This window comes from Acanthaster planci, linkage group LG07 (assembly GCF_054643075.1).
Source record: "Acanthaster planci isolate LZ-2023a linkage group LG07, COTS_SCS, whole genome shotgun sequence".
Classification (NCBI taxonomy): domain Eukaryota; kingdom Metazoa; phylum Echinodermata; class Asteroidea; order Valvatida; family Acanthasteridae; genus Acanthaster; species Acanthaster planci.
The window spans coordinates 2,780,648-2,808,520 of record NC_141783.1 but is presented as its reverse complement, the minus strand read 5'-3'; the positions used below and the strand labels follow the sequence as shown (position 1 = coordinate 2,808,520).

Genomic DNA, 27,873 nt, shown 5'->3' with positions numbered 1-27,873 from the left:
TTTTCGAGAAATTTCGGAGGATTTTAGAGGAATTGGGCTGAATGCAATTTTTTCATGTTGAAAATCCGAGGATTTCAGAAGATTCAGGATGGTTCCTAGTAAAAAGGCCGGGGGGGGTTAAACAGTGTTGGAATCAGCTTTGAATCAAAGAAATTCTACAAACTGGGTGAGGTTGAACGTTAACCAGGCTAAAACAGAACTGTGGTCAAAACATGCTGAAAACTGTTAGAGCTAGCATTCATTACCAGGGGCTGCGCTAGAACGATGTGCTACTGGCAAAAGTCACCAGGATGGCGCATAACCACTGCACTGTTCAGCACATCACAGAATCCACACGGGTAGTAAACTAAGCAAAGTCTGTTGCATCTTCCTTCTTAATTCAGTTATGTTGCATTTTGTTGCAGATTTTGGCAGTGTTCTCGTTTCAGCTGAGCTGAATTCTGCTAAATACCGGTAGCAAGCTGCCTGGAGAAAGATCTGCTGGGGGTGATGTTCGTTTCTTTCGGGGGGGGGGTGGATGTGCACTCTAAAGGGCTGTTTATGAGCGCACAAACTGCTCAGCAATTTTAGAGCAACAAAATGACAGAGCAAATTTAGCGGCCCTCTAGAGACCTGTGGGGATATTGCCTGCTTTTGATGACGTTCGGAACAAGGGCGGCGTGCCCAGTCAGCCACACGTACATGTACATGTCAAAGCGAGACGTTGACTCCGATCTTGCCTGGAGCCTGCTATGACTCGTGCGGCGACAGGAAGCAATGGGGACAACTTCCGATCGGGGAGTGTGGGCGTTATTGGCCGTCTGCCTAAATATAATTGGTTGAGTTTACCTGCACGTACCGTACAGGTAAACATTGTCAGGATAAAAAAGATCAATGTACAAGCTTGTACATACGTGCACCATGGAAAAACAATTTAAGACTGGTACCTTAATTTAATATTTGAGATAGGTAATTCATGATTAAGTATACTTGGTTTTGAACCTCAAAGCACAGGATCTTTTAGAAAAACAGTTTTTTTAGCATTTCTTTGGAGAGGAAATAAGAGCTCCATTTCCTGCATTTACTGAATGATAAAAATGGAGTGCATGATCATTAAAAATATATGTTGTAAGATGTAAGTCAGCAGGTGCCCCACTGTACTCGTACTTTTCGAATTTAATAATTTGGAGATTAGCTCCGCATTTCTTTCTTTTTATCAACACTTCTCGTCCAGCTTTTTTCCTTTCTTTTTTTTACCACAGACATTTTGTCGAGATGCCCGAGGGACTTTTCTTGAAACATTGGTTTTTAATTAAAGCAAAGGAGCTCTCAACAATAAGCCGTTTGCAAATTAAATTTGAATAAAATTTGGCACGCTGAGTTCTTTAAATTAATGTGAACATAATTTGAATTCTTCATACTAAAGACACTGTTGCTATACCTCGTCATTCGGGGCAAGCTTTTGCTTAGTTACATAAAAGACACTTTACAACAATACAATGGATAAGAAGGGCATAAAGGAACCAGTCCATTCCAGAGATGGTGGTTGCTACATGTATGCTAAGCTTGCCCCAAATCATGAGGTACAGCAACAGTGTCTTCAGTCTGGGGAGTTCAAATTGTTATGTTTATGTGCAACCAGACAACTCAGTGTACTAGATTTTATTCAAGTTTAACTCGCAAAAGGCTTATTTACCAGGTTATAGACCTGCATTGAAATTGCTGGAGAAAATATGTTGAAATTTTAACAAAAGGGGAAAACCTGAACAAAAAGGCAACATGGAGAAAGCAAGTAGACAGGGATGAGAAACCTATTTGATAATTTTTACCCAATCTTACACATATATACATGGAACATCATTACGCAATTTTGGAAAGAGTTCCGTATACGAGCGCTGCTTCACACCCTGTGCACAAACCCTATATGAGACTGGTCTGAAAAATTGTGTTTTCTAAGGAAACGACTTGGTATTTTCCCACCTAAATTGAACTTTTCTGAACTTGTTTTTGCTCTCTAACGGCTAATAGCCGAATAATTACCGCAGTCCGCAAATGGAACTCTTTCCGCCATTCTTATAACAAAGATGCAAGTCTGCCAGAAAGTCGAACTAAATTTTATGTGGGAAACTAAAGGCACAAAAGCAACATACAATTGGGCAAATATCAAACTATTTTTCAGACTAGTCTCATAGGGTTTGTGCACACCGGGTGTCAAGTGATGTCTGTGTATAAACTCTTTCCTGTTTTGATAAATTATAAATTAAAGAATGTTGAGCTTTGATAACATAAAAATGTTCTTGAATAATGGGGTGTATTACAAGGTAGGCACATTCGTGATATATTTCTTATGACATTACTTAGCTCAGCCTAGGCAGTAGGGGTGCACATCACAACTCGGAGACTGTCCCTAAACTCGGAGAAGTACCTTACATGTTTAACGTTATGATGTGAACCCGTATGCCCTGCAGGCTTGACAATAAATTTTTGAATAAAAATGATTTTTAACTTTGTCAGTTGGTAGAAGTTAGAACCCATTCTTAAACTGAAAGTCAACAAAGCATAAAAGCATTCCCACCAACTTTAAGCGTGTTGTTACTTACCCATCCCCCACAACCACGCATTTAATACTCTGCATCATGCCGACTGCCGGTGAGTAACAACAGCGATGATTCACGGTCCCGCAACGCGGTAGAGTTCCCGGTAATGGACGGCGCTGTGACTGGTGCTGGAATCACTCCGCGGACTTCTTGTTGCTTCGAATTTTCACAGAGTTTAAAAGCAACTAGCGTCTTCACCTGGAATCTGATGAGAATAAGACTATGTGTGCTCTATTTCAGAAGCATTGTGACAGCAATAAGCATAACACATTTTCGCCGAGAGCAAGATTTTCCCAGAAATGGCTAATCAACCAGAGAAACTTGTGATTCACCCGTGCCGGCTGCAGGTTTTCGCATCACACACTATACCATGATGGAGTACTACGTGCGCACTACAGTTGTGGCACCAGCTGCCCGTAGTACACGCACACATTTAGCTAAGAGGCGGGTACCAGTACAACGCCATCAATTGAATTTGGCATATCGACAGAGGGCGCTATGTCAGTTTTATGGCAATTTGATTGGTCATTAATTTTTCGTTCACTGGTTTGAGGAGTTGCTGTTCAGGCAACGGTTAGCACTTAATTAAAAATTGTTTTACTAACGAAAAAATACCTGTGTTTTTGCTCAGACATATACACGTGTTTTAGTCCGTGATTTTCAGTACTGTTGAGAGAAACCCATTTCCAACTCTATGGAGAAATCACAGTGAATGAAACAAACTGCAGAAACGCCCACTAATATTGAAGGGCGCCACCTGTTGGTAAGTACTGAACATGTATCGTCATTACGTGGGTATCACTAGCACAGCAGTAGCACGAATGCATTGAGAAAGACCTCATATTTTTCGTTACTAGAGTAAAGGAATGCGCATTCTCAAACAGCAGTAAATGATAGGGGTTACGGTATTTATCTCATGGTGAGTTGCTGTTGTCATTAGAGTACTTTAAGGTTGATGTAAGTGACATTAAATAATTAATGACATGATTGATGAACGCCAAGGTCAGGCATGATGTGCACAGTGCAGTGAGAATGGCATGGTGTTGCATGGAGATTAAGACTGTCTATGTCTGATTAGGTATGTATAAAAAGTAAACATGCGATCTGATTGCGAAAATGAAGAAATAAAGGAGACAAAAATATTTCAAAAAGCTGAATATGTTGAGAAGATTTCATCTGAGTAGGCCTAGCCTACATCAGGGTTGCGAATCAGTTACTGAGTTAGCCCAGGTTGGCAGGTTGGATGTTGTCTCCATGCTCCATTTACACTACGACCGACGTCCAGGGTACTATAAGTCCTCCTACATTGCCAATTTTTTAAAGGTTTTTTCTCACATTTTTACCTGGCGAATACAGCTCAAATGGCATTCACATGTGCCTCGTATCCTGAATTCCATGAAGGCTGTGTTGAAATTACTTAATGCGCCCAGGTGGACAATGTATTTTGCAGGCATTTTTGCTAAACTCCATGCTTTCCATCGCGATTCGTCAACGATCTATAAGTACATTGTCTGGTACAGTACGCGTACTTGCACATTCGCAAAATGCATAGTAACCGACTGCCTCTCATGCATGCGCGGAAGAGATCAGGCGTGAAGAAGTTGCAGATAAGGCCGTATCTGAAACAGGCTTCCAAAGCTACAGCTGCATGTAGGTCCGTCGTTGACGCGTCTCCACGCATTTCCAAAGGAGCGAAGACCTAGACCCAGCTCCAGAAAGCATAACTGACAGAATATGGGTCGAGCGTGGAGGCCATTTCGACGCATGCGCAAATGCGTACTACTAGACGAATGTAGATTCGTTCACGAATCGCGATGGAAAGCGTGGAGTTTCGCTAAATTCCCTGCAAAATACATTATCTGCAAGCATATTTAGTAATTTCAACACAGCATTTATGGGATGATATTTGAGCTGTGTTCGCCAGGTAAAAATGTGGGAAAACGCCATTGAAAATAATTTCGCATTGTAGGAGAACTTGTATACCCTGAATGTTAGTCACAATGCAATGTAGAGGATGTCCAACCTGGGCTGTGAATTACTGTGCAAATAGTATGCAAAGTTCTCTCTGACCTTTGTGACCTTTCGCCATGCTTTGACCTCGGATTGCAAAAGTTCCCAGATGAGCGCACGAATTTGCTTCCGGCCATACCAATTGAGTTATCATAGAATGGTAGACCCTACCACAATGGTAATCGAAAATTGAAACCGTAATTGGCAGTGATAACTGTGCAATGCCGTTAGAGTTTGAAAGTCGCATTATGGTTTATGTCTTCCACAACCGTGCATAAACTTGGCTGGCGAATTGCCTCTTTTAACATATGGACATGGTGATCTGGACTAGACCTACATGTACATGTACATGTGTATGTAGTTGGTCTGTGATGTAATTCTTGTTCATTTCGATGTCTAGCCTAACTTTTGCTGTTTTCCAAAACAGGATTTTTACAGGGGTGAGATCTGACTGGGTTTTAAAAAAAAGTCAAGATGTAGGCCCGTAAGGATTATTTATTTGCCATGGCTTTGCCGCCGAAAGTGTCATTTTCCAAACTTTGCACGGAAGTGAATGCATGACTTCTGTAATGTTGAGGTTTAGATAAAGCGCCCTCTTGTGTTGTTACCCCCCCTGGAGTGCAAAGGAATGCTACTGAACTGTGGGGCGTATGGTATTAAATCATAAATTGTTGAAAGAAAAAAGTTTCCTCAAATTGTACCCCCGTTTGCGACTGTTATATGCAGAGTGGTAAATTTGCAAATTTCTAGTTGTCATGAGCATTATAGCTGGAGTTACTCAAGCTATGTATACATATTACCCCTAAAGATCCCTAATCCACTAAAACCCATTCCAGTTTTGAATGGATTTTGATGGATTCGGTCCAGCAGGCCTATTAGAGGTTACCAAATCTCGATGGATTGTGGTGGACTTGGTCCAGGAGGCCTGAAGCACATCTGGGGCTTACAGTGCATGTTGTCATGGCAACAGTACTGATGACAGTGTGTGAGCCATGTGTAATCGGTTCATCAACAAAGACCATTATGCCAGTGGTGGACTTTCAAGCAAGAAATGTGGATTGGAAGGGAATGTTGGATTTTGATGGGTAGCACCTTACAGGGTTGCAAGAGGAGTTTTGATGTTCAACATGTTTTAGTCTCTGGACATGTAGAATTCTAATGACATTGCTTTGTCACTATTGTCTGGTTCCCTAATCCTTTCCCAGGTACACATACATGCACATGTACTGTTCTGTTGTGTGACACGGTAACGACTGCCCAATCATGAAGGCCGACAACCACTTACCCAAGCTCCCCTTAGCTGGTTTGCTACTGCTGGCTGTATGCAGGCTCACCGATGCAGCCTCATTGGCCGAAGATACGGAAGGTTAGTTCACTCCAGTATAAGCTCAGCTTGTAAGGATGGGAATTTTCATTTAATTTGAAAAACGGTCTGGAAACTTTCTCATACCGTTTAAACATGTAACGTCCCACCTTTACCACGGTGTCATTGAAAACTTGAAACACAACCAATTGTGTACGATGTTAACCCTAACCCCCCAGGCTCCTGCAGTAGAAAGCATACGGAACCTCACAAAATCCAACAGGTGCATGTACTTGTGTATATACTTTTACATGCAGGTTACTGTACCAAACCTGATAAACTCCAACAGAATAAGCCCGTTGGAGTTTGAGTGATATGGTATGGATGAGTCTATGCAGTATAGGATGACTTGCACTGAACAGTACAAAACCTGACAAAATCAAGCATAGTCCAACAACTAGTACAGCAAGCCAGACACTGCACACAGTGACCTGTGTGGGTCCCAACTCACACAGAATCCAACACCATCTCCCTGGGCCTTTCATCCCAAGTCTCACAAAATTCAACAAGAAGTTCCTCAGGTACGGTACCAAACCTGCCCAAACCTCACAAAACCTGCTGCTGGAGTATGGCAGGTTTTGGGCAGTTAGGGTTAATAGTTGACACCAAGTTCCTGTGATGAATTCATGGTATTCCCTTGATATGATCGAGCAGTAAAGTGTTCCAAAATTCAGATTATATTTTACAGGCGTTGTTTACAGTAAAAGTGAATGCAAGATTGCGTCAATCAAAACGTCAAACCAAAAGGGCTAGTTCTGTTTAAACATCCAGGAAAATCTGTAAACGGATTTGGAACTTTTTTGTTTAAACATGTAAATGTTCCACTTTTACTCGTGACTAATTGGCCAACATCAACCAGTGAAATATCTGTCTTACATGTATTTGCACGCAAGTTGTCATTGGTACGTAAGTTTTGATATTATGCAATCGAAACTCGCAAGCAATTTATGTTGTTAAAATGTCACCGATTAGGCACACCTCCAAAAGGATTTCAGAGGATTCGGAATGTTTCCTAGTAAAAAGGCCTAGGAAGTTAGGGTTAAAGGCGTTTAACTCAAAAGTGGCTTTGACGACTTGTGACTCTTATTCACAGAACCGGTCACAAATAAAACTGGGATCAAGGTAATAGGGACAATTCACAAAAGAAAGTGCGCCACCAAGAGGTTGCTGTGGAGAGGCCATTTTTCAAGTTTACGGTCAACAGAAGCATGGCTGGCTTACCACATTTTGCGTTGGAGCTCATGTCGGTAGACAGCTTGCGGAAATTTGTGATAGACTTTGACATTCTTTGCTGAAGAAAAGATTAATTAAATAGCTACTTGAAATGCACATGTGAATCTTCCCCGACCAACAAGCATCCGGAATAATTCAGCCGGCAAATGGAATTTGCCGACCATTTCCCACAATGCACTGCTAAAAATTGCTTTTCCGTGGCAACCTCTCTGTGGCACCCTGTATTGTGAATTGCCCCTATTCAGAAAAATTCCCAGATATGGCGGAACTAGAAGCAGGGTGCGTCAGTGGTGTTAATCGCTTTATATTTGTGGGTGTGGTTTTCATTCTAAATTTATTGACCAGACTGTTTTTTGGTGAACAGATGGAATGGATTTGACCAGTTTGTCTGATGTGACAGTTATCGGTATCCTGACTGTAGCATCTTGCCTCTGCCTGATCACTGCCTTGATCGGATGCGCTTCTTGCTGCAAGAGAGGTTTTCATGTGAGTACATCCCTTTACCTACCATCATCACCGACTCACACAGTTGTGCCTTACGTCTTTTGATTGGTGGGTCACTTGATTTGGTATCCGTGATTGACTTGATCCCAACTTTTCTTCTGTATTAACCAGGCCTCGACCTTATCCCTAACAATGCTGAACCCAAGGTGGTGCAGGATTTCAATGGTCCCTGGGGGTTAGGGTTAAGCGTTTTTATAACTTGCCTGCAGGGCAAGTTATTCTCACTAGCCTGCAGAAATTTTCACTAGTCCACCTGATGGGGGGAGGCATGCGGCCTAGTGGTTAGGGTTTGTAGCTTCTGATCATAGGGTCGGGGGTTCAAATCCAGCTGGTGGCAGCATGTTGTAATCTTGGGCAAGTCACTTTACGCCCATGTGCCTCTCTCCACCCAGGAGTACCAAATGGGTACCTGTGAGGGCAGACACGGTTATGTTTAGCCGTTTGTGCCGAAATGACTGCACCGGGCTAGTATACTCCCCAGGGAGCTGAGATGAATTTTCATGAATGCTCAGATGATGTAAGCCCAATGTGCACGGATAATGATAAAGTAAGCACGCATAGGGACTTCCAAAGCGATATGCACTGTAACAAGTAATTATTATTTTTATTGTTATTATCATTTAGCAAAACTAATTTTGACTAGCTTTGTCAACTTTATTTTCTTTAACTGTTACTGTGGAATTATGCTGTCAATTTTAAAACTTAAAAGTGGAGGGTTCAAAACTGTTATGATTAATACCAAACAACACGTACAATCACAATTCACAACATTTGTAATCTTTGTTTTGTTCAACTTTATAGATAAGATAAATGACGGTTTCAACCTGGTCGGTGTTTCTTTACTAGCCCGCCGAGCAAGTTAAAGAATGCAGTTTACTAGCCCGGAGCCATTTTTACTAGAATTTGTATGTTGGTTTAGTGCTAAAGTTGAGGGCTGAGTATTAACTGAAGTTTGACGTTTCAAACGGAATTACTTTTTGGCCCCCAGAAATTTGAGGAAACCACCACAGAGACCAACGTCGTCGGTCAGCACTACACCAGCTTTTCTGACTTCAGCCCCCCTACCATGAGCACCCCTAGTCGCCCGCCGGGCTCCCCGGAGCCCGAGACGGTCACCATCGAGCCCCTACCCCAGCTGCCGGGTCGCACCAGCAACCAGTGGGTGAACGTGCTGCGGGTGAGCGGCGGGGGGAGCAGCGCGGGGCTGGACCCAGGCCAGACCCTGCAGAGCATCAAGCTGATTGACTCGCCCCGGTTCCAGTTCCCGCGCTGTCAGGTCAGCTACGTGGACGAGATGGGCAACGGCTGGTTTGGCAAGGTCAGTATCGCGAGCAACAGAGCCAAGAGTTGTTTTCCTCAAAAGCGCCCTACGCACAGTAGATTGTAAACCTGATGAAACCTGTAGACAGCAGTTTTAGAGGTGGGAGGAAAACCCGGAGGAATGTTCCGGGTCAAACCCACGGAATCAGTTAGAGACTGAAAACCCAATCCACATGAGGACTGAGCTAGGAATGGAGCCCAGATCGCGCAGCTGGAAGGTAAGGAAAGAATATTGGCAAGAAACCGTGTTGGATACATCCATTGGCACCAGTCGTTAACGTTTACTAGCCTGCAGATTGTTACAAATTCCAACACGTCAGCTATCCCCAAGGCCAAACGGCCCCTAGAGTCCCAATGTGCAAGCCACTGCAGGATCCATTGCCATCCAGCTCCTGCTGTCTTGTCATAGGTAGCTTGTTCATCTGCTGTTCAGTGCCCAGTGCAACAAAGTTCAGCAGAGTTTGACTCCCGCGGTACTTCGCTGCATCTAATGGGGCTGGGGTTGGGAATGCATTGACCATAGCGTTTTCAGTGGTTAATTGAGTCAGGACCATTGCCAATCTTGAGCCTCCCCCCCCCCCGAAAAAAGATCCTAGATCTGTTTAGAGCCAAGTTGGCTCATCAGGCCAGTGGTTATCACTGGCGTCCTTGGCGCGAAATGGCTAAGAGTGATTTCTGTTCCCCCTGGATGGGATTGGACTTTTTGCCAGACTTAGGAATGATTGAGTTAACCCTAACTGCCCGGTATCCATCAAACTCCAACAGCAGGTTTTGCTAGGTTTGGGCAGGTTCGGTACCGTACCCGTTTAATTTCTCATTGAATTTTGTTGGACTTGGTATCAAAGGCCCAGAGTAATGATGTTGGATTTTGTGTGAGTTGGAACACACAGGGTTCAGGGCTTGCTGTACCAGTTGTTGGACTATGCTTGATTTTGTCAGGTTTGGGACTGTTCAGTGCAATTCATCCTGTACTGCATAGACCCATCCATACCATATCACTCAAACTCCAACGGGCTCATTCTGTTGGAGTTGATCAGGTTTGGTACAGTGACCTGCTTGTATAAGAACATAGACAGGTACATGCACCTGAAGTTGAAGTTTGCTGGATTCAGTATGCTCCCTTGTGCAAGAGCCCAGGGGGTTAGGGACGTGTGACTTAACCTTGGTAAAGATGCCACAATTAGGCCTACCTGTCTGTGTTGTAGCTTGATTTAAATCTTGACTAATATGCCTCAGGTAAATTGGATTGGATCAAGTCCTGAATCCATTGGTCCATTTTGCCCAAAACAATAAAAGATTTCGGGATTTTCATGAACCCCCAGAGGCACAGATTTCCACAGGCACTGAAACCTTGACTACATGCAAAAGGCGCGAGCACGGAAACCTTGGTTTCGTTACGAGAAATGGGTAAGAAAGAACACCGAAAATCCAGTGTCTACATCTCTCCCGTCTTTCACCGACAGGTCTTACAAGGAGAAGCCCAAAGGATGCATCCCGGCTTACGGAAGACCCGCGTCGTCATCAAGCAGCTCAGGGACACGGCCACGCCTGAAGAGCAACTCTTGTTCCTACAAGAAGTCCAGCCTTACAGGTAAACTCCGTCTGTACGGAAACTATACATGTGGTATTTACAAGTTGAAATGAAACAGAGATTAAGTCCGTTTTCCTTTTATCTTCTTCCCAAAATTCAAATGGAACAGAAATTTTGGGCCATGCTTTTACCTCATTTACTCTCAAGTTTCAACGAGTGGTCATCAAAATAATACACTAAACATCACCTTGATAATTCTCACACATTTCATGAAGTTTAATTTACACATTTTTTGCTGCTTCTCTGTTTTTAACCATAATGCGTGGATTGTAAAATATGTTGCATTTGATGTTTTCAATTCGCTGCTCAGCAAAGATTTTGACGTTGCCTGGTACCTGCGGCTGAAGTTTGGCGTAAACGTTGAACCTTTTAAATAACCCTAACCCGTTAGGGTGGACATCAAAATCATATTGAAATTGCCAGATTGCGGACCGTCAGGGATAAATTCAACGCTCTGATGTAAGAGGCAGTGCTCTCAGAGTTCCAATTGATTTCATATACGTTGCCAGTCCTTCCTTGACTGTTGTTTGCTAGCCTCTGTCTCAAGCAGTGCACAAGCATACATTGTCACTGTACTGTGACCTATTCGAGTGCTATTTGACATTAGTTGACCCCATGTCGGAGGTCATAAGGGTGACATGCTGGCCATTGTCTAACTCTTCGCCGAGGGGCTGGGGCAGTAAAGGTATTTTTCCTTTCAGTGAGTACATTTTTTTCAGTGCATAATGCTACGTGGCTAGAGAATTGTTCAAATGCAACTTCTGTGACTCTGATTTTTAAAGCAGAAATAGAGGGTTTGCTGAGCTGTCATCGTGTAGGCCAGCACTTTTGTTCCTCAGGGTATGCACAAAGGAGGTTTATCTGTGCAACAAAAGAACCGCCCTGCAAGATGGCTACCAAGCAAAGCCTCCATATCATTGAACTCTTCTTGAAAACCCCATTGTTGCATTGTAAGGTCGGAGTTAAAAACTTATCACTGTGGACTCTGAGCCCAGTGGAGGTTTTTTTTGCAGTTTCCAGCCAAGAACGGCTTGGGAGTGGAGGTTAAAACCTGTTCGTTATACATGTACTCATTGCAGGGAGGTGAACCACCCTAACGTCTTGCTGCTCCTGGGCCAGTGTATTGACAGCATGCCGTTGTTGCTTATTCTGGAGTATGCACCATTTGTGAGTATCCCTCTAACAATTCTGTCAATCTTGGACCATCGAAATGCAGTCAGTGAAATCAGGCAAAAAAAAGATCAATTTTGATCTGTTATTATCAGATTTTGATAGGACAGGGTCGCTTGGATACACACTCTTACGGTTTGAATATTGTAGTTGCCAAAACCAGAGTTTAAACACCAACTTCTCCCTTTAATTGCCTTAAGATATTTTGTCTGACTGCATCTACCTTTGGTTGGACAAATACAAAAGTTGTGGGAAAATGGGAGATATCAAGCTGTAATTTCACGCTCTGGAAGTGTGTCTGTTGCCACGGCGTATAGTGCGGGGTGAAACGATACATGTGAAATCAGCAATGCACAAGTCCAGTAAGATTTTGAAGGGAAGAAGTGAAAATTCCCTCAACTTCAAATATTGGTCAATCCATTAACCAAAATGTAAAACAGAATTACTTTTGAATCTGACCGTTAAGAATTCACCACACTGAGGCATATTGCTCTAAAATTAACAATATCTTGTTTGGTTTGGTTTGACGTCGATGTTGTTTTTTGGGGGCTTCTCATTCAGGTGTACTGTAGCAACAAGTAGTAACACTTATTAAAGGGTTGTGCTGTTTCACACTAAGGGCTTTTTTAAGGGGCAAGGTGATTTTTTACTTCTTGTTTTAATGGCGTCTATTGTATCAGTACTTTCACAATTCATACAAGAAATCTGACTGTTGCTGTGGGTTAATGGGTTGCTATGTTTAAATGGCTATATCTCTGAAAGCAGTTCTGATAATGTGTATGGTATGATTATGCAAAAATCAATATATCTCCAGCTTGCAAAATGCCACACGGTTCAAACCTACACCAAATGAAAGCTTATAATGTAGCCAATTCAAATGTGTATGAAAAGAATGGCCCATAATACCCATTTTTGTGGAGCTGGTCACATTTGTGTCCAAACTGTCCCTCACCTGCACATCTCAACCTTGGAGACTGGCATATGGTGGGGACAAAACTTGTCCATAAGAACGTACCTTTTCCGGATCGTAGGGAGACCTCAAGTCCTATCTGTGGAAACATCGGGGCGAGGTCCAACAGATGGCCCAGCAAGACATCCAGCTCAAGATGGCCGCAGACATGGTCAGCGGCCTGATGTGGCTGCACCAGGCTGACTTCATTTACATGTAAGCATCGGCAGTAAATCACTCAGCAAATGTAAGAGCCGAGAGCCAGTCGCAAGTCAACTATAATGCATGACATTGCAGTTGGTATTCTGGGTTTTTTTGTTTAAAAAAAATTTCTTTGCTAAGCAAGGTTTCATACTTAATCCAAACCACCCAAGTCCCTCCAACTCCAACTGTGGGTTTTGTCAAGTGTTGACCATACGTTATTAACGCAATGTTCAACTTTGTTGGATTGAGGAACGAAGGCCTAGGATGATGGTGTTGGATTTTGTTTGAGTGGGGACACACAGCGGTTACTCCATGGAGTGACTGGCTAGTGTTACCTTGTGTTAGACTGTGCTTGATTTTTGTCAGGTTTGATACATACTACTCTGCAAGTCACTTGTATATTGCCAAGACCTTCGACATCCTTTACCTGTTGGAGTTTAACAGATTCTATCCAGTCACGTGCCAGTCATTACGGTGACCCCCTTGGAGATACAAGTTGCATCTGTTGAACTTTGTTAGGTTCAGTACTGTTTCTAGTACAGAAAACCTGGAGGGTTAGGGCTAAAGACGATCTGATTGGGTTCTGGGGGTTCAGCAAATCCACCGTCAGAACCCTGAATAATTTCATAATTTTAACCAGTTTCAAATTTCACTTTGTTTCATTTTTGGCGCCATTTTCGGCGTTGGTGTCCGTATCAAAACTCTACATTCTTATGTTAAAGCTAGATCAGCCGTGACCAAAACAAAATGACAAACTTGACTGTTTGTCACCTCCATAGCAAAGAACTGCTTTTGCCAGGTTTACAAAGCGACATTTCTTATATCTGAAGTTGACGGCATGTTACCGTCCAATTTGTAGAATCTTTCATTCAAACTGTACATCTACCTGCCTTTCCATCAGCACATTCAGAGACCCTTCCCTAACAGTTTTTTTTTTCAGTCTTTTTTTCTTTTGAGTCTCACGGAGGGACATTTAAATTTTTTGTTGGCAGTGATCTTGCGACTCGCAATTGCCAAGTATGTGCAGACACCTCGGTCAAGATCGGCGATTACGGCCTTGCCCTTGAGAAGTACCCCGTAAGTTTTTAATCTCTTGTCAATTTATCAAATTATTACCTCTGAAATAAAATAAAATGACATCCTCGTGCTTGTCGTAAGATGCCATTTTGGTGTCGGGGGAATGTTAATTTTTGTGCTTCACAGACCTGTATTTGCTGACATTGTTGGATCAGTGTGTCCGAACACGTGTCCGAATTCATAAACATGCCTTGGTGGGACTCAAACCCTTGACCTCTTGCTCACTAGTGCAGATGCCTCACCACTCAACCGTTGAGCTTGTCCGGGTTAGCTGGCCAGTTTGAGTGGTAAGATATCTACAATTTAGGTAGCGGGAAGTTGTGGGTTTGAGTCCCACCTGAGTATATTTGAATTCTTTCACAGACATTTGGATAACTGTTATTTATGATGGTCTATGATACCTTGTCCTATCTTTCCCCTGACCAGGACGATTACTACATCACCAGAGACAACAGTCAAGCCATACCCATCCGATGGCTGGGCCCGGAGGTCATTGACCTGAAGGACGACGGCTCGGTCAAGACGAAGAAGGTCACCAAAGAATCCAATGTCTGGTGAGTAAGAACCAAATATTGTCCAGTCTGGCACTCCATAGTTTGAACCCCTGTCCACAGTTCGAAGCCATTATGGCCTTCTTGGGTAGACGACTTCCCCTCGTTTGGACATCAGAGACTGCCATTTGTAATTTCATTTTCAGTCGTAGAAATGATACGTAAATCAGAAGTGTTCTGTCTGACACGTCTTCTCGCTCACTTCAACCTGCCAGGTCCTTCGGCATCATGATGCTGGAGCTGTCCACCGGCGCCAAGCGGCCGTACGCCAAGCTAACAGACGAGCAGGTGCTCCAGCAGGTGGTGAAGGAACAAGAGATCCGAGTGGACAAGCCCAACCTGAAGATCCACTACGCTTCCAGATGGTGAGTATCCGTGTTGTACTTGAATCCTTTCCATGCCCCCAAGACCACTGAAGTAGAAGACAGTATGGTTGGAATCAAGACTCAAGAGGTGCAGTCCATCATTTGCAGTGGTCCAAAAAGTAACCGACCAAGTTATTGTTGAAAAGACTCCCTGTGAAGTTAGTCTTTCTGACAAACCGTCATTTTGAAGAACACGGTGAAAGAAGGCCATTTCCAGTGCTGCGTGTTAACCCTCCTTTGGTTTTGCAGCACAAATGTGTACCTGGCCCAAGGTCACTCTCTTGCATGTTGGTGCCGTGCACAACATGACGCAGCTGTGCTTCTTTGGGGTGTTTACCAAGTGACCCAAAGAGTGACTTCAGCATAGGAGGGCACATTTTTGAAAATTGTCATTAGAGGCCAGCACATTGACGTGACACATGTGCGCACACTCACGTGCCTTTCATACATGTACCTAGTGTGGACATTCCTTTCTTTTTGTGCCATCAGGAGACCTCAGTGAAAATACTCCTTTTTCTTGAACTGGGAACACGATTTTTCAGCTGTTTTTTTTTTCCACGGTTTCCTTGACTATCCCTCTTCCTTTTAGGACGGATGACCCCAACCCCAAAATGCCTCTAAACTTCTTTTTCAGAGAAGGGGAAACGTCCTGTGGACATGTGTAAGTCCACAGAATGTCTTCCTTTCCTGCATTGTGTGGACACCTTTTGTTCACAAGTCTACACTAGGTGTGTAAGGTTAGCGCACTGAATTTAGGCCCAATTCCAAAAACATTTCTCAGCAACTTTTTATTTGAAATCAAAATCCCGGAATATTGTTCGTTGTGGAGTACGCAGGTCTGGTCTTCGGCACCCGTCTATGAACTCTGAGTAATTTTGTTGCCTCAAAGGAACTTAATGCACAAACGACAAATGATTGAGTTTTCCAGGGGTATGAAAAAATTCAGCTTTTTAGCTGATTTCAGCTTTTTTTGGTTTAGATGTTGACCCTCAATTTCAACCTTTTTTGTGCACTGTTTACAAACGTATGGGAACTTTTAATATGTCAGCTTTTTGCTAGCCGTTTTCAGCTTTAAGTTAAAGTGGCCACTCACACCCCTGCTTTTCCTTTATTGACAAGGATGTGTTATTGGAGTATCATATAACTTGTATTTCCACATAACCGGACAAAGAACATCTGCGTTTCAAAAAACAACAACATCCCTGGGCCCATAATACTTTACCACCGTCTCTCAAAAGATCCAGTTTGAACACTACTGTTCGACGAAAACTCAAGTTGCATTATCTGTACAATGCTATGCCTCCTCCTCATGTACTGTCTAATCCTGTTCAACTCTCCCTGTTGATGTCCCGTGCCTATTGCTATAATGCACATTACAAGTTTGTACATACACTGTAGACCTTGTTTTTCTTTTTGGTTACTTGTTTTTTGTTTTAGGTTTTGTATTTTATTATTTTATCATTCACACCCAATGACAGGTTTGTCAGAAAATTACTTGTGTTTTGTTAGTTGGGGGGGCACATTTTAAAAGAGTCCATTTTGTACTTCAAAAATGGGAAAAATTGGGCCCAAATCAAGTTTCATTGGAACTTTGTAGCGGGTACCTAAACTCGAGATTTATGAACAGGAATATCAAGAGTTTGATGACATTTCACTTATTTCAAAGTATGAGGTGAAAATATACTATTCTAGTAAAAGGCACTTGAGGCAAAAGGAAAATTAAAGTGTACCACACTAGGGGCGGGGCTACGTTAGGGCACATCAGGAGTATGGGTTTGCCTTCTTCCATCCATAAAGGAATGGTCTGTCAGCCATGACGATTTATTTCTTGTTTCTCAGGTTTGAGATCATGATGTACTGCTGGTTGGAGGCCGATATCCGCCCTTCCATGAAGGAACTGCACGACCTCATCATGTACCTCAAGAATAACCGGGACCGGGTGGACATGCCTGATTTTGAAGCTCGCTGGAACACGCTCAAGCCGGCCGCCCTGCAGGAGTCCTCGGAGTCCAGCAAAGAGGACGAAGGAGAACCCCCCTTGCCAATCCAAAAGAACCCACCCGCTGGATTCGAGGACGACTTTATCCCCCCTGGGGAGACCAAGAAGACCTCGCCGGCAAAACAAGAGCAGCCAGCTAATATAGTGCCCCCGCCAGCCAAGTCAGAGTTGCCCGACAAGACGGTGGGGTTCGAATCCGATTTTGGAGCGGCACCGGTGGCCTTCATCAAATCAGCTCCGGAGGAGGATATCAGCGCGCCAAGCCCCAACAGAAACATGAATGCGGAGACCACTGCACCCGATGACCAGCCACGATTCGACGATGACTTTGTGACGGCCATCGCGCAGCCCAACGTCGAAGCAGTCCCACAGGCAGCACGGAGCGATGCTCTTGTTGACGGCCTTCAGCCAGATTTCGTGACACAAGTCGAAATGCCTGTGACTCATTCCAATCCTCTATTTCCCGAACAAGATGATGGACAAAACATCATGGACAAAAATTCCGAGCAAGCACCAAAATCAAATATAATCCCAACCTTGGTAGGCACTGACAAGTCCTCTCCCGGTACACCACATCGTTCACCAGAGAAGGTCGTCGGTACGAACCTCTCCAGCACCCCAGTAGTAAGTGAAGAGCTATTTGAACCCCCTGCCAACACCTCCACTTTAACACCAGCTGGGTACGACGGCCCCAATAGTTTCATATCCACTGCCAGCTTGTCCCTCGCAGGAACCCCTCATCCTGATGAAGTTTCCATGTCATTCCACTCAGTAACCAGTCCCAACAGCGCAGATCAGACTGAGTTTCTGAGCTTTGACACTGTAAACACCACCCCGAGTACCAATTACTTAACCCCAGCCGGGGACCAGACTCCATCTAATATGGATGATTCCTTTGGTACCATGTCAAGCTCCCAGACAGAGGAACCATCGTTTGTAATCGCGTCGGCCACAGCCAAAGTTGAGGTGCCATCTACCGATCCAATCAACACCGCATCTCTCACAGACCACTCACCTACCGAATTCACCAATTTTGTGACAGGCTCCCAGGATGAGGCACCTACGTTCAAAATTGCATCGGCTGCACCTGCAACCGAAGTTCCGTCTACCGATCCCGTCAGTGCCACATCTCTCACAGACCACTCACCAACTGAATTCACCAATTTTGTAACGACAGGCTTCCACGATGAGGGACTTGCATTTGAAATCACATCAGCTGCACCCCCAACCGAGGTGCCATCTACCGATCCCATCAGTGCCGCGTCTCTCACAGACCACTCACCAACCGAATTCACCAGCTTTGTGATGACGAGCTCTGAGGCGAGGGAACCCAAGTTTGAAATCACTTCGGCTGCAGCCCAATTTGAGGTGCCATCCACCGATCCCATCAGTGCCGCATCTCTCCCAGACCACTCACCAACCGAATTCACAAGCTTTGTGATAGCAGAGGCACCCCCATCGGCAGACCAGGCTCCTACAGATGTCTCTTTGAGCGATGGCACTGCTCTAGACACCAACGGAAGTTTGATAGTTGAACCCCCCGGGGAAGAGACACTTATGCAGTCCGGCTTGCTAGACACCACAGGTAAGACGAATCACTGCAATATTATTGTATTAATGTTTACAGTTGCAAAAATCGTGAAAAAAAATAATGAGGAGAATTTGTACATGTACATCGGCACACGGGTAGAGTTAGTTCTCATTCGGGGGCGGGGTGTCATCTGGAATTTCCGGAACGGCCTGTCCTCCTCTGGCACCGATCAATTAGACTTTTAAAAAGTAGCCATCCTTTGTGATCGGTGAATACCATATCACGGCCGCATGAACTTGCTGTGATGGAAAAAGTAGTCTGGTTCCCAGACCGGCAAACAGTAATACAGTGGACTGCTCAACCGTTTACACTGGTATCCGCAGTGCTGTGAGTGAACGTAAAGTGCACCTTTGCAAACAAATCAGCGTGGCCAGCTGGTACGGTGGGTAGGTCCGTCAGTTGGTGGGTCACTCAGCTGACAAGGTATTTTTGTGTTTACAAGCAAAAATACAATTTAATTGCCTCAAGTTTGTAAATTCTGTCTAAAAATCCATCTTGCCACATTTACGGTCCATTTTCCCAAATTGTGCTTTATTGTGTTTTGTTCTGTTGTCCATTTTGCAACGACCAAGGTTATAACTTGTAAGTGAGCCTTCTCCATGCAGATGTCCAACAGTAAAATGAAAAGTATTGAAATACATGGGTGTCTTTAAGGTTAAACTTCATTGTATTTGGACGAAGAGTGCAGAAAATCTTGGAATTTTGTCAGTTTTAGAAACTTATGAAAAGTCTGTGTTTTGATCCAGAACTTTATGATTTTTCCATCCCAAAGTTCATAGTCTTTGTATACAGGTTCCCCTTTTCTACCCACCACATTGGTTGTTCACTTGTTTCAATTTGAAATTAGAACATAGTAAACAAAACAAACAAACAAACAAACAAACAAGCAACCCAACAACCCCCAACACCCCAACAAACAAACAAACAAACAAACACCCCAACAAACAAACAAACACCCCAACAAACAAACAAACTGAAAAAACAAATACTGTCTGATATTGGCTTATCAAGATCAGTTTGCACTTTGAATGAGTTTGTAAAAGTTTAACCATGAGAAGAACGGGGCAGAGTCACATTGAGTAATTGGTTATTCAAATATTCAACCTGATATTGGATTAAATATTAAACTGCGTGGCAAATTTTTGGGTCAGCCAAGCCTGTAGAAAAGGAATTTTCATTGAAGTAAAAAAAACCACATAATCATAACAAAAACATGGTTGGCACATATAATTGGAAAGTAGTGTAGTGATTTTCTGTTTGGGATCAAGTTTTAAGCAAGCAATTTGGTTACGGAGAAACCAAATGTTTTCCTCTTTATTGTATTGTTTTGCACCTGTGAGTATTTGATAATTGATTGAATATTTGGATATTCTGCCCAGGCTTAGAGAAAAGTCATGATGGAAATGTTACTCATGGTATATTTTTCCATTTTCCTGAAATTAAGAAGCACCGTGCTTTACAGTGTAATTGCCCCTGTGTTGTAAAAGAAATTCAAGTTGCTCATTTAGATCTCACTTGCCGGTTTCCACTTGACACACAAACGGTAAATGGCACCATGCCCTGATGCTCCTTGTTCCTTTCTCTTTGTGAAACAGGAGCCGGAACTTTTGAAAAGTTTCAAACCAAATAAATGTCAGAAGCCTGAATGTTTTGTTTTGGTTACAATTTTGAGTATCTGTATTGTTGGATCATCATCGCCAGTCATGAAATTCATGCACAAATTGGACTTTTCCTGATTTTTCTGGTTTGCTCCAGCAATGTCAGTTTTGCAAGTCTCGAGATTTCAAAATTGATTTCTGAATATTTGAAGAAACTTCTTGGCAATTGGGCCAAATCCATCTCATCACATTTTCTGTTTTCTTGAGAACGAGGAAAGAAACCCTCCGTCGTTATGTTTTCGACAAAAATGTCAGGCTTAGAGGCATGGAATTGTTACCTTGTACATGTAGAAGATCTTTCAAACTACATGAATCTGTTTTTATTGGGTAGGGTTTTGTGTACACCTGTACCTAAAAGGTGCCCCATTAAAAGGCAGTAGTCCTTAACCCTTGAATGATTAAATACAGTAACAGCTTGTAGGATCACCTTGGACCATAATGGTTCCTGTCTTTTGTTAATGATAAGGATTCTGTGGATATCTGGGATTAGGCTTGCAAAATAGAATCCTGACCTACTGCTGTCATTGTGGCTCTGAGGTTACATAACAAGCCCAGGACAAACAGCCAGGATTTTGGAATGCATTTTATGGGCCAGTGGTCACTCACAGCCAGAGGTCTTTATTTAGGGTCATGTCACAGTCCAGTGTATCTCTGCTTGCTGGTTATTTGCAGTTTTCCTGTACATGTATACATCGATAACTGCATTTTAAATTCAATCCAGTCTGGTATGTATATATTTCAAGATTTACATGGTGTGAGGTACACATGTCCATGAACATTTTTACTGATTTGCTCAAAATCGTAAGTACTTCACCGATTGCTGGTGCAGTTAATCACAGAGGCAGGATAACCCAAACCGTGTCTGCCCTGTGCAGTGCAAAGGGTGCCTATTGCAGCCACACCCATGCCTTCTGATTGAGTGATGTACCTGCAGCATGCTGTATGCTAGTTGACGCAGGTTGTTGCAGATGCTAAAGTTCTGCATTGTTCAGGGCTGAGATATGTCAGAATTTTTCCTGATCTCAGGATTTTTTATCAGGATATTCCCGCCATCAGCATTAACCTAATTTTACCATGACATTGTTTTAATCTGCGATAGTTGATATAGAACACAAGAAATGGTTTTTAAGGGATGCCTGTTGGCAAAAACAAAGGTATACCATAGACTTCAGGCTGTCTTATAGGCCCTCAAAACTTCTGGTGATTATTTCGTGGATTTTCAATGTCCTCCAATCTCACCCCTGCTTGTTAAGGTCAGTCTACATTGATTTTAAACTGTAGTTGTTTTTTGGCGTGAACATGGCAGGTTGACAAACTTAGGCATTGTGTCTGTTTGTCTGTGCTGAATTGTTCAAAATCCAAGTAATTTTATTTCAGTCTTTGTGTTTTCTTAATTCCCCAACAGTCCCAAATCCTCCGATTTTAATCACTTTCAGAACTGTAAGGTTTATACAGAGTCCAATTTGACTCAGTTCAAATGACCAGTCACAGCTCCGCTTTCATTTGGGTGGTGTCAGGAAAACAAAAGGATAAGATAAGAGCTGTGTTGTGATTGGTCAAGCTATCACACAGCTGACAGTTATTGAGAGTACATGCTGCCGACTTTCTGTAGTATGGATGGACAAAATGCTCAGGAATTTCCCTATTTTAATGAGGATACAAGGTGAATAAACCTCCCCGTCTGACATCTAACTTCACGGAGAAGGCAGGTATGAAATTGGGTTGCACAAATAGCTGTGATGGAAGGGTAAGTTGGCACATTCAAAACAGCCAGAGTGTGTTAATGGGAGTTTGTACATGGCTATCTGTAAAGTTTGTATAAACCTTACAGTTCTGGATTTCAATTAGATTTCAATATTTTCAAACACCAAATTCATTTTTTGTGTTTCTCCCCAGTTTTAAACATCTTGTTCTTGTACATGTACATTTATGTACTTGTTAATTAGGTTCCAGCTTTATTAAATCTTTTATAATTTCTTTGGATTGTCTTGGCTCATTGGTTAACAGCGTTGGACCCATCCCTCCCAGATGGTACCATACATGTTCATGTACGTGAAGACTATTTAGAACCCAAGCCAGGGGTCATGTCCCTGAGCAAGCCACTTTGTCACAACTTTCATTTATTCAAAAATATGCCGAAGAGAAATGGATACAATGTACCTGCACCATTGGGCTCATGTTGGTGCCAGCCTTCCGAGGAACTGATTTGCAGCCAAAGCTGTAAGCAGTTCCCTGGAGTGATGCTTCAGAAATGAGGAATGGATTTGACAAGCAGGGATAATAACGCATCATGTTGTGCACACTTTATGTTCTAGAAATTCGTAGCTCATTTCTCTCCATTTTTCTGTTCTTTTCTCGTCAATTTTTGTGCAACAGATTCCAGCTCTGCAACTCCTCTGCAAGTCGCAAGTGAACCCTCTGCCCTGACCCTTCTCTCTTCAACCGGTACTTTGCAAAACGTCAACTCCCCCTTCACAATCACAATGAGCACCGACGGGGCCGAATTGTCACCAGAGGGTGCCCTCTCCATCCAATCAGGAGTGGGTGATGTGTCTGTGAACCGCAGCTTCACATCGTCGTCGAGCAGCAGCAGCACACGGGTGGTGAAGACGACGCGCACCGTGCGCCAGGTCAAAGTGGTTGGGGGCCAGGAGATTGTGATGGATGGCAACGTCGGGACTCCAGAGGGCGACGGCGTGGTTTCGATGGTAGCTGAGACTGATGGGGATGGTAAAATCATTCGCTCGATCTCAGGTTTGTGGCAGCCTCATGCAATTGATTACCATACTCCCAGATCCTTTGAAATCCTAAGGGAGGATTAGAAGATTTTGTAGGATGAGCTTCACCTTAACTCCCTCCACTTTTTTTTGCCAGGAAACATTCTGAATTCTCTAAAATTCATCCCGTGGCGCGATCTAAAATTCATTTCATGGCGTGATCCAGTGACACTTTCTTTGCACTTAAGTTTCCAAGGGCTGTTAAATCTTATGTGAAAAACTAGTCTTTCTCAAATTCTCCAAATAAAATGGATTGTTGAAGGATGGTAGAATGATAGGGTTGTTTTTCTGATGTCTATTTCATTGGAGGAGAGTTGGATGTTCAAATTTTGTTTTTTTCCCTAGGTGGTGAGATGCAGTCATCAAGTAGCTTCCAGTCCTCACAGCAAACGTCAGTTATGAGGGAAACGAGCAGTGGCGGGCAATTGGCATCATTCACTATCACTCCAGACGGGGAGGTGACCAGCAATGGCACGATGTCCGTCACGAGACAGATGAGTGGGGAGATGTCATCGTCTTCCTCCTCGATGACATCAGTCTCACGACAAGTTAGCAGCCAGCGAGTGGCCTCCTTCACCTCGAGTGAGATGAGCGGGGAGGTGTCGTCGTCCATGATCCGTCAGATGAGCGGCGGGAGCACGTCCACGGTGACACGGCAGGTTAGCAGCAGCAGTTCCAGCAGCAGCCTGACAGCAGCAAGCAGCAGCGAACTGGTCACCTCCACCCAGAAGGTGACAACAGATGCTGCCTCCATGCTGCAGCAACTTGACCTCTCCGACAACGCCTTCTCGAACCAAACCGGTGGCGGTGAGCTGACATTCACACTCACCGGTGACAGCTTGCTGGAGCAGACAAGGGGCAGCACTGGCATGTCTGTGGTCAGTCACAGCTCCAGCTCGCAGAGCCTGACGCAGAGTGAGATGTCCTCGAAGGTGGTGTCGTCATCGGGGCAGGACGGAGAAGCTCCCAGTGCCATCACTGTGTCCCGCAGCATGAGTTCCTCGACCAGCCAGCAACAGTCAGCCAGCATGCAGTTCATGACGCAGGTACGTACCTCAGACAAGTTGTTTGGCTGTCAAATTCACAAAATGATTGCAAACGTAGCATGACAACAATTTGTATACAGTTTCATATGCCTTTACCCCTTTGGTGCAGTTATTTGCAAGTCAGCCAGACAAATCTTTACATTATATATTTAAATTCATATAAATTGAAACAAGGCCTTCATAGAAAGCAGTTTTATAATTGACGAGGCCACCCTGTGTAAATAAGACAGCAAATAAATAAATAAATGAAATAAATAGCACATTGAAAAATAGCGATTCTCATGTGCAAAACTTCCAGTGAAGCAAGTCAAAGGATGCTCATTCAGTAGCTTGCGGGAAAAGAAGATACAGTATATGCCTACCTCTTAATGTACTATGTCTGATATTTCTGTACATGTACATCCCAGTCCCCTGTGGCACAGTATGGGATGGGCGGGGACTTGAGCACCAGGAGCTATTTTGGGGGATAAATTCCAGTCCGAGCTCCGCGCTCTCCCTCAGTGACAAATCCTGGGTGCACCACAGTGCTCATTTACCCTGAGATTCCTTGGAATGTGTGCTTGCTTGCTATCATGTTAGTGTTTATGCCCTAGGGGATCCAATATTTTAATAAAGGGAATATTGAAATGGTTCAGAGAAATCGTTTCAAAATGTCAGCACTTACTTGTATTTGTAAGTACATGTTGCCTGCCACACGTAGTGCACGGGAAGATATGGGCAGGTTCAATCAAGGACTGTAGTTAACCATAGTTAAACTAACTCTGATCGAACGCATGCTAGTCGGCAATGGTTGGACTAGCCTAGATGTCAATTTGTGGCCAGCCCCACCAAGGTTGGTCACGCCGTTGGTTGCCATAGCCGTTCACAGCCGTTTTATTTGCATAGTGCAGAGAGGACCAGTTCTAAGAAGAAAGTGGCATTAAAACAGTATGCCGCGAGTAAACGATCAACGTCACTGGTCTATTCTTTTGCCCTTGCTTGGGCCACTTTTCCTCACCAGCGACCAAAATGACTTGACAACAGTTGACTAGAGTTGTTGGCACTTCAACTTCACTGCACATGTGCTAGGTGCGTCCTAAACCAACCACATGTTAACTACTGGTCCTGGATTGAACTTGCCCTGTGGAAATCCTGATTAGCAAAGACTCCCGAGTTATTTGTTTATAAATAAGATATTTTGGAAGTTCCTCAGAGTGTGCGAGTACTCATTACTGGAGTAATGTCTGTACAGTAAACAGAGCCTTTCCTTGAGGTGAATATAGAAATTATTTGAAGGATGTAGTGAGCCGAGCGTCGTACTTTAAATCCAAATCTAACCACTTCAGAAGACTTCCTGGTAGTGTGGTAAGGGCCACCACAAGTCCCTGCAAGTCCATCACAGGTCATTCAGTCTGAAGCCAAGTCACAGGCTATTCAGTGGTGACAAAAACATTCCTTTATTGTTGTACAACTTTGCAACTTTAATGTGAATTCTTCATGAAAGGAATACCGGCAATTCACAATGCTGTGCGGCACCAGTAAGTTGGCATGGTGAGTGCTCTTTCGCAGTGCATTGCGGGTAAATGGTCGGCAAAAGTTCTTTGCACGGGCTGTACTGTGAGCAGAGATCCTGACTTGTTATGATTTTTTTGTCTGGGTTAACCCTCCTATGCTGAAGTCTTTGGGTCTCTTTGGGTCATTTGGTGAACACCTCAAAGAAGCACAGCTGTGTCGTGTTGTGCACTGCACCAACAGTCCCTCACAGGAATATCAGATTGCACTTTTGTGCTGCCCAACAACTGTGCTTCACTGTTTCATGTGCATCATTGTGCAGTAAACCAAATGCAGTGAAGAGGACTGCACAAAAGACCCTGGGTCATTTTGTGCTGGCAATCTACTGTGTACACACTGAACCTGTGCATGTTTGAGTTCCATATAGAAAATACATGCTCACCAGTGACTGTGGGCATTTGTGCTGTAAAACCAAAGGAGGGTTAGAATTCAGAATTGTTTCAGGTTTTGCCCATACCTGACGTATGTAAAACTGTATACTCCGTGCTTGTCCGAGAGCTTGCAGACCGGCCAGCCAACCCCGGCAAGCTCGGTGGTCGAGTGGTTAAGACGTCTGCACTAGTAAGCAGGAGGTCGTGGGTTCGAGTCCCACGTTAGTATTGTAAATTTTTTTGCAAGCTCTCGGACAAACATGGAATAAACGGTATTTATAAATAAATATATACATGTATGTCGGATAAGGGCAAAACCCAAAATTAACATGTCCCTGACGCAAAGTACATCTTGACAGTATCGGTGTAGATAAAAATGGTGGTTTTCTGTTAGGCATGGAATGCTGCGATCAATCACACATTTCCTTAAATTGTCAACTTGCTCATATGCAAATTGTGGCCAGTAAGCCGGTTTAACCCCTTAGCACTGGGAAGCAGTAAGAGCCGCCGTAAAAATTGAGATCCCTCAGCCCGCTTTTCAGCTATTATTCTCGGCCCACTCTCGAGCGAACACGGTGAAAGAAGGCATACCCTGGCTTTTGTATATATGGTGATTGGCCTTTGTGTTTTGCCAAGAAATGAAAAGGCCGAATTTGCATCATAATCACCAGCTCCACAATAGTCCCCACTTTGAAAAGAGGAGTCGGCTTTCAGAAAAAAGTCCCGGCGTCAAGGGGTTAAAAGAAAGCCTTTCCATGACAACCTCTTGGTGGTGCTCTGTATTGTGAATCACCTGTATTGTGAAGGACTTGACTACAACACTGCTTCTCCATACAGACTTGAACAGGAAATGGTTTTGGAAACAAAAAATGGAAGATGAAAACCGTGAAAAGTACATGTATATATATGTACATGTGTATATTTTACTACAATTCTTATTTTCCAATCAGAGCTCAAGTGACGGACAGCAACCAGTGGCCTTTGACCTGAGCGGCTTGAGCCTCGGCGCAGCCAGTGGGAACGCACTGGTGGAGGGGGAACCTGGTACCACCATGGAGAAGACGATGATGGTGTCCTCCGGGCCAGGGCAGATGAGCGTAGGCCAGGCAGTCTCCATGCAGGGAGGAGGGTCTGCTGTGGGCGAGATGGAGGATGGATCCAAGGTATGATAGCATCCTGGAGTGTGGAGTGCTGTGGCCGTACGAACCCTAATCCTCCAAGGGTACTTGGCTAGAATTCCTGCCTGACACATCAGACTGCATCCTTTGTCAAATTTGCTTGCCTGTCCAGTGTAAAAAGATCCAACAGGTCAACTCCCCCCCAAGGCCAAACAGCCGGGGAGTCTGTGGTCGCCAGTCACCACAAGATCCAACAGTGGCATTGTTCAATGGGACTAGCCCCTATTGTCTCAACATGGTCAGTTTATTCGGCCACCATTGATTGCCCTGTGCATCAAAATGCGTCGGACTTTTTACCTGATGCACAGTGCTGCATCTGGCAGGGTTATGGTTAAGAGCACGGGATTCCTAGTCGACGGGTAAAGCTGAGGATTACAGTGTCAGTACACGCAAAGGTTTTCATTGGCATGGACTAATCTCTTCTCTGCAAAATGGCGTCACCGTCTGCCAAAATTATAATAGTCACAGCACAGCGGTGCATCAAGTAGTGTCCAATCCTGTCCATTCATCAGGTTTTCTCATCCTCTCCAGTTTCGTGAATTTAGTTCCCCTGAGTCGAGAAACTTAAGCTCAATGCACTCCCATGTCTGCTACAAAAGCAATCGGCTGTCAAGAACAGGACTGAGGTCTGGAGTATTTGGGATTCGGTTTCAGCCGTAAACACTTGAAATGGATTATTCCTAACCCCCGTGGCCCTTTTTTGCTAGGGACCCTCCTCAGTCTTCCAAAATCTTCCAATATTTTCTAAGGAGATGTGAAGATTTATTCAACAGTGTTAAAAGATTCACA

General features: G+C 43.8%; 2 protein-coding genes across 4 annotated transcripts in view; one reads left to right on the top strand and one right to left on the bottom strand.

The window, feature by feature from the left end:
• The window catches only part of LOC110979724 (ras-related C3 botulinum toxin substrate 1-like), a 35,510-nt gene extending 32,544 nt beyond the window's left edge, over nucleotides 1-2,966 (bottom strand). The window contains exon 1 of the mRNA XM_022235765.2: nucleotides 2,580-2,966. Coding sequence (XP_022091457.1) covers nucleotides 2,580-2,617 — 38 coding nt within the window. The 5' untranslated portion in view covers nucleotides 2,618-2,966. The remainder of the gene's footprint in view (nucleotides 1-2,579) is intronic.
• Nucleotides 2,967-3,176: 210 nt separating this feature from the next.
• Nucleotides 3,177-27,873, top strand: part of LOC110979686 (uncharacterized) — a 31,070-nt gene continuing 6,373 nt past the window's right edge. The window contains exons 1-14 of one of the 3 annotated variants that reach the window (XM_087138567.1): nucleotides 3,177-3,339; nucleotides 5,792-5,952; nucleotides 7,547-7,668; nucleotides 8,675-9,004; nucleotides 10,470-10,597; nucleotides 11,677-11,764; nucleotides 12,799-12,932; nucleotides 13,913-13,997; nucleotides 14,424-14,551; nucleotides 14,764-14,913; nucleotides 16,753-18,497; nucleotides 22,538-22,915; nucleotides 23,284-23,984; nucleotides 26,857-27,069. In XM_087138567.1, the coding sequence (XP_086994693.1) occupies nucleotides 5,850-5,952; nucleotides 7,547-7,668; nucleotides 8,675-9,004; nucleotides 10,470-10,597; nucleotides 11,677-11,764; nucleotides 12,799-12,932; nucleotides 13,913-13,997; nucleotides 14,424-14,551; nucleotides 14,764-14,913; nucleotides 16,753-18,497; nucleotides 22,538-22,915; nucleotides 23,284-23,984; nucleotides 26,857-27,069 (4,305 nt within the window). In that variant the 5' untranslated portion in view covers nucleotides 3,177-3,339; nucleotides 5,792-5,849. The other 2 variants (XM_022235704.2, XM_022235705.2) reach the window with 2 other exon arrangements.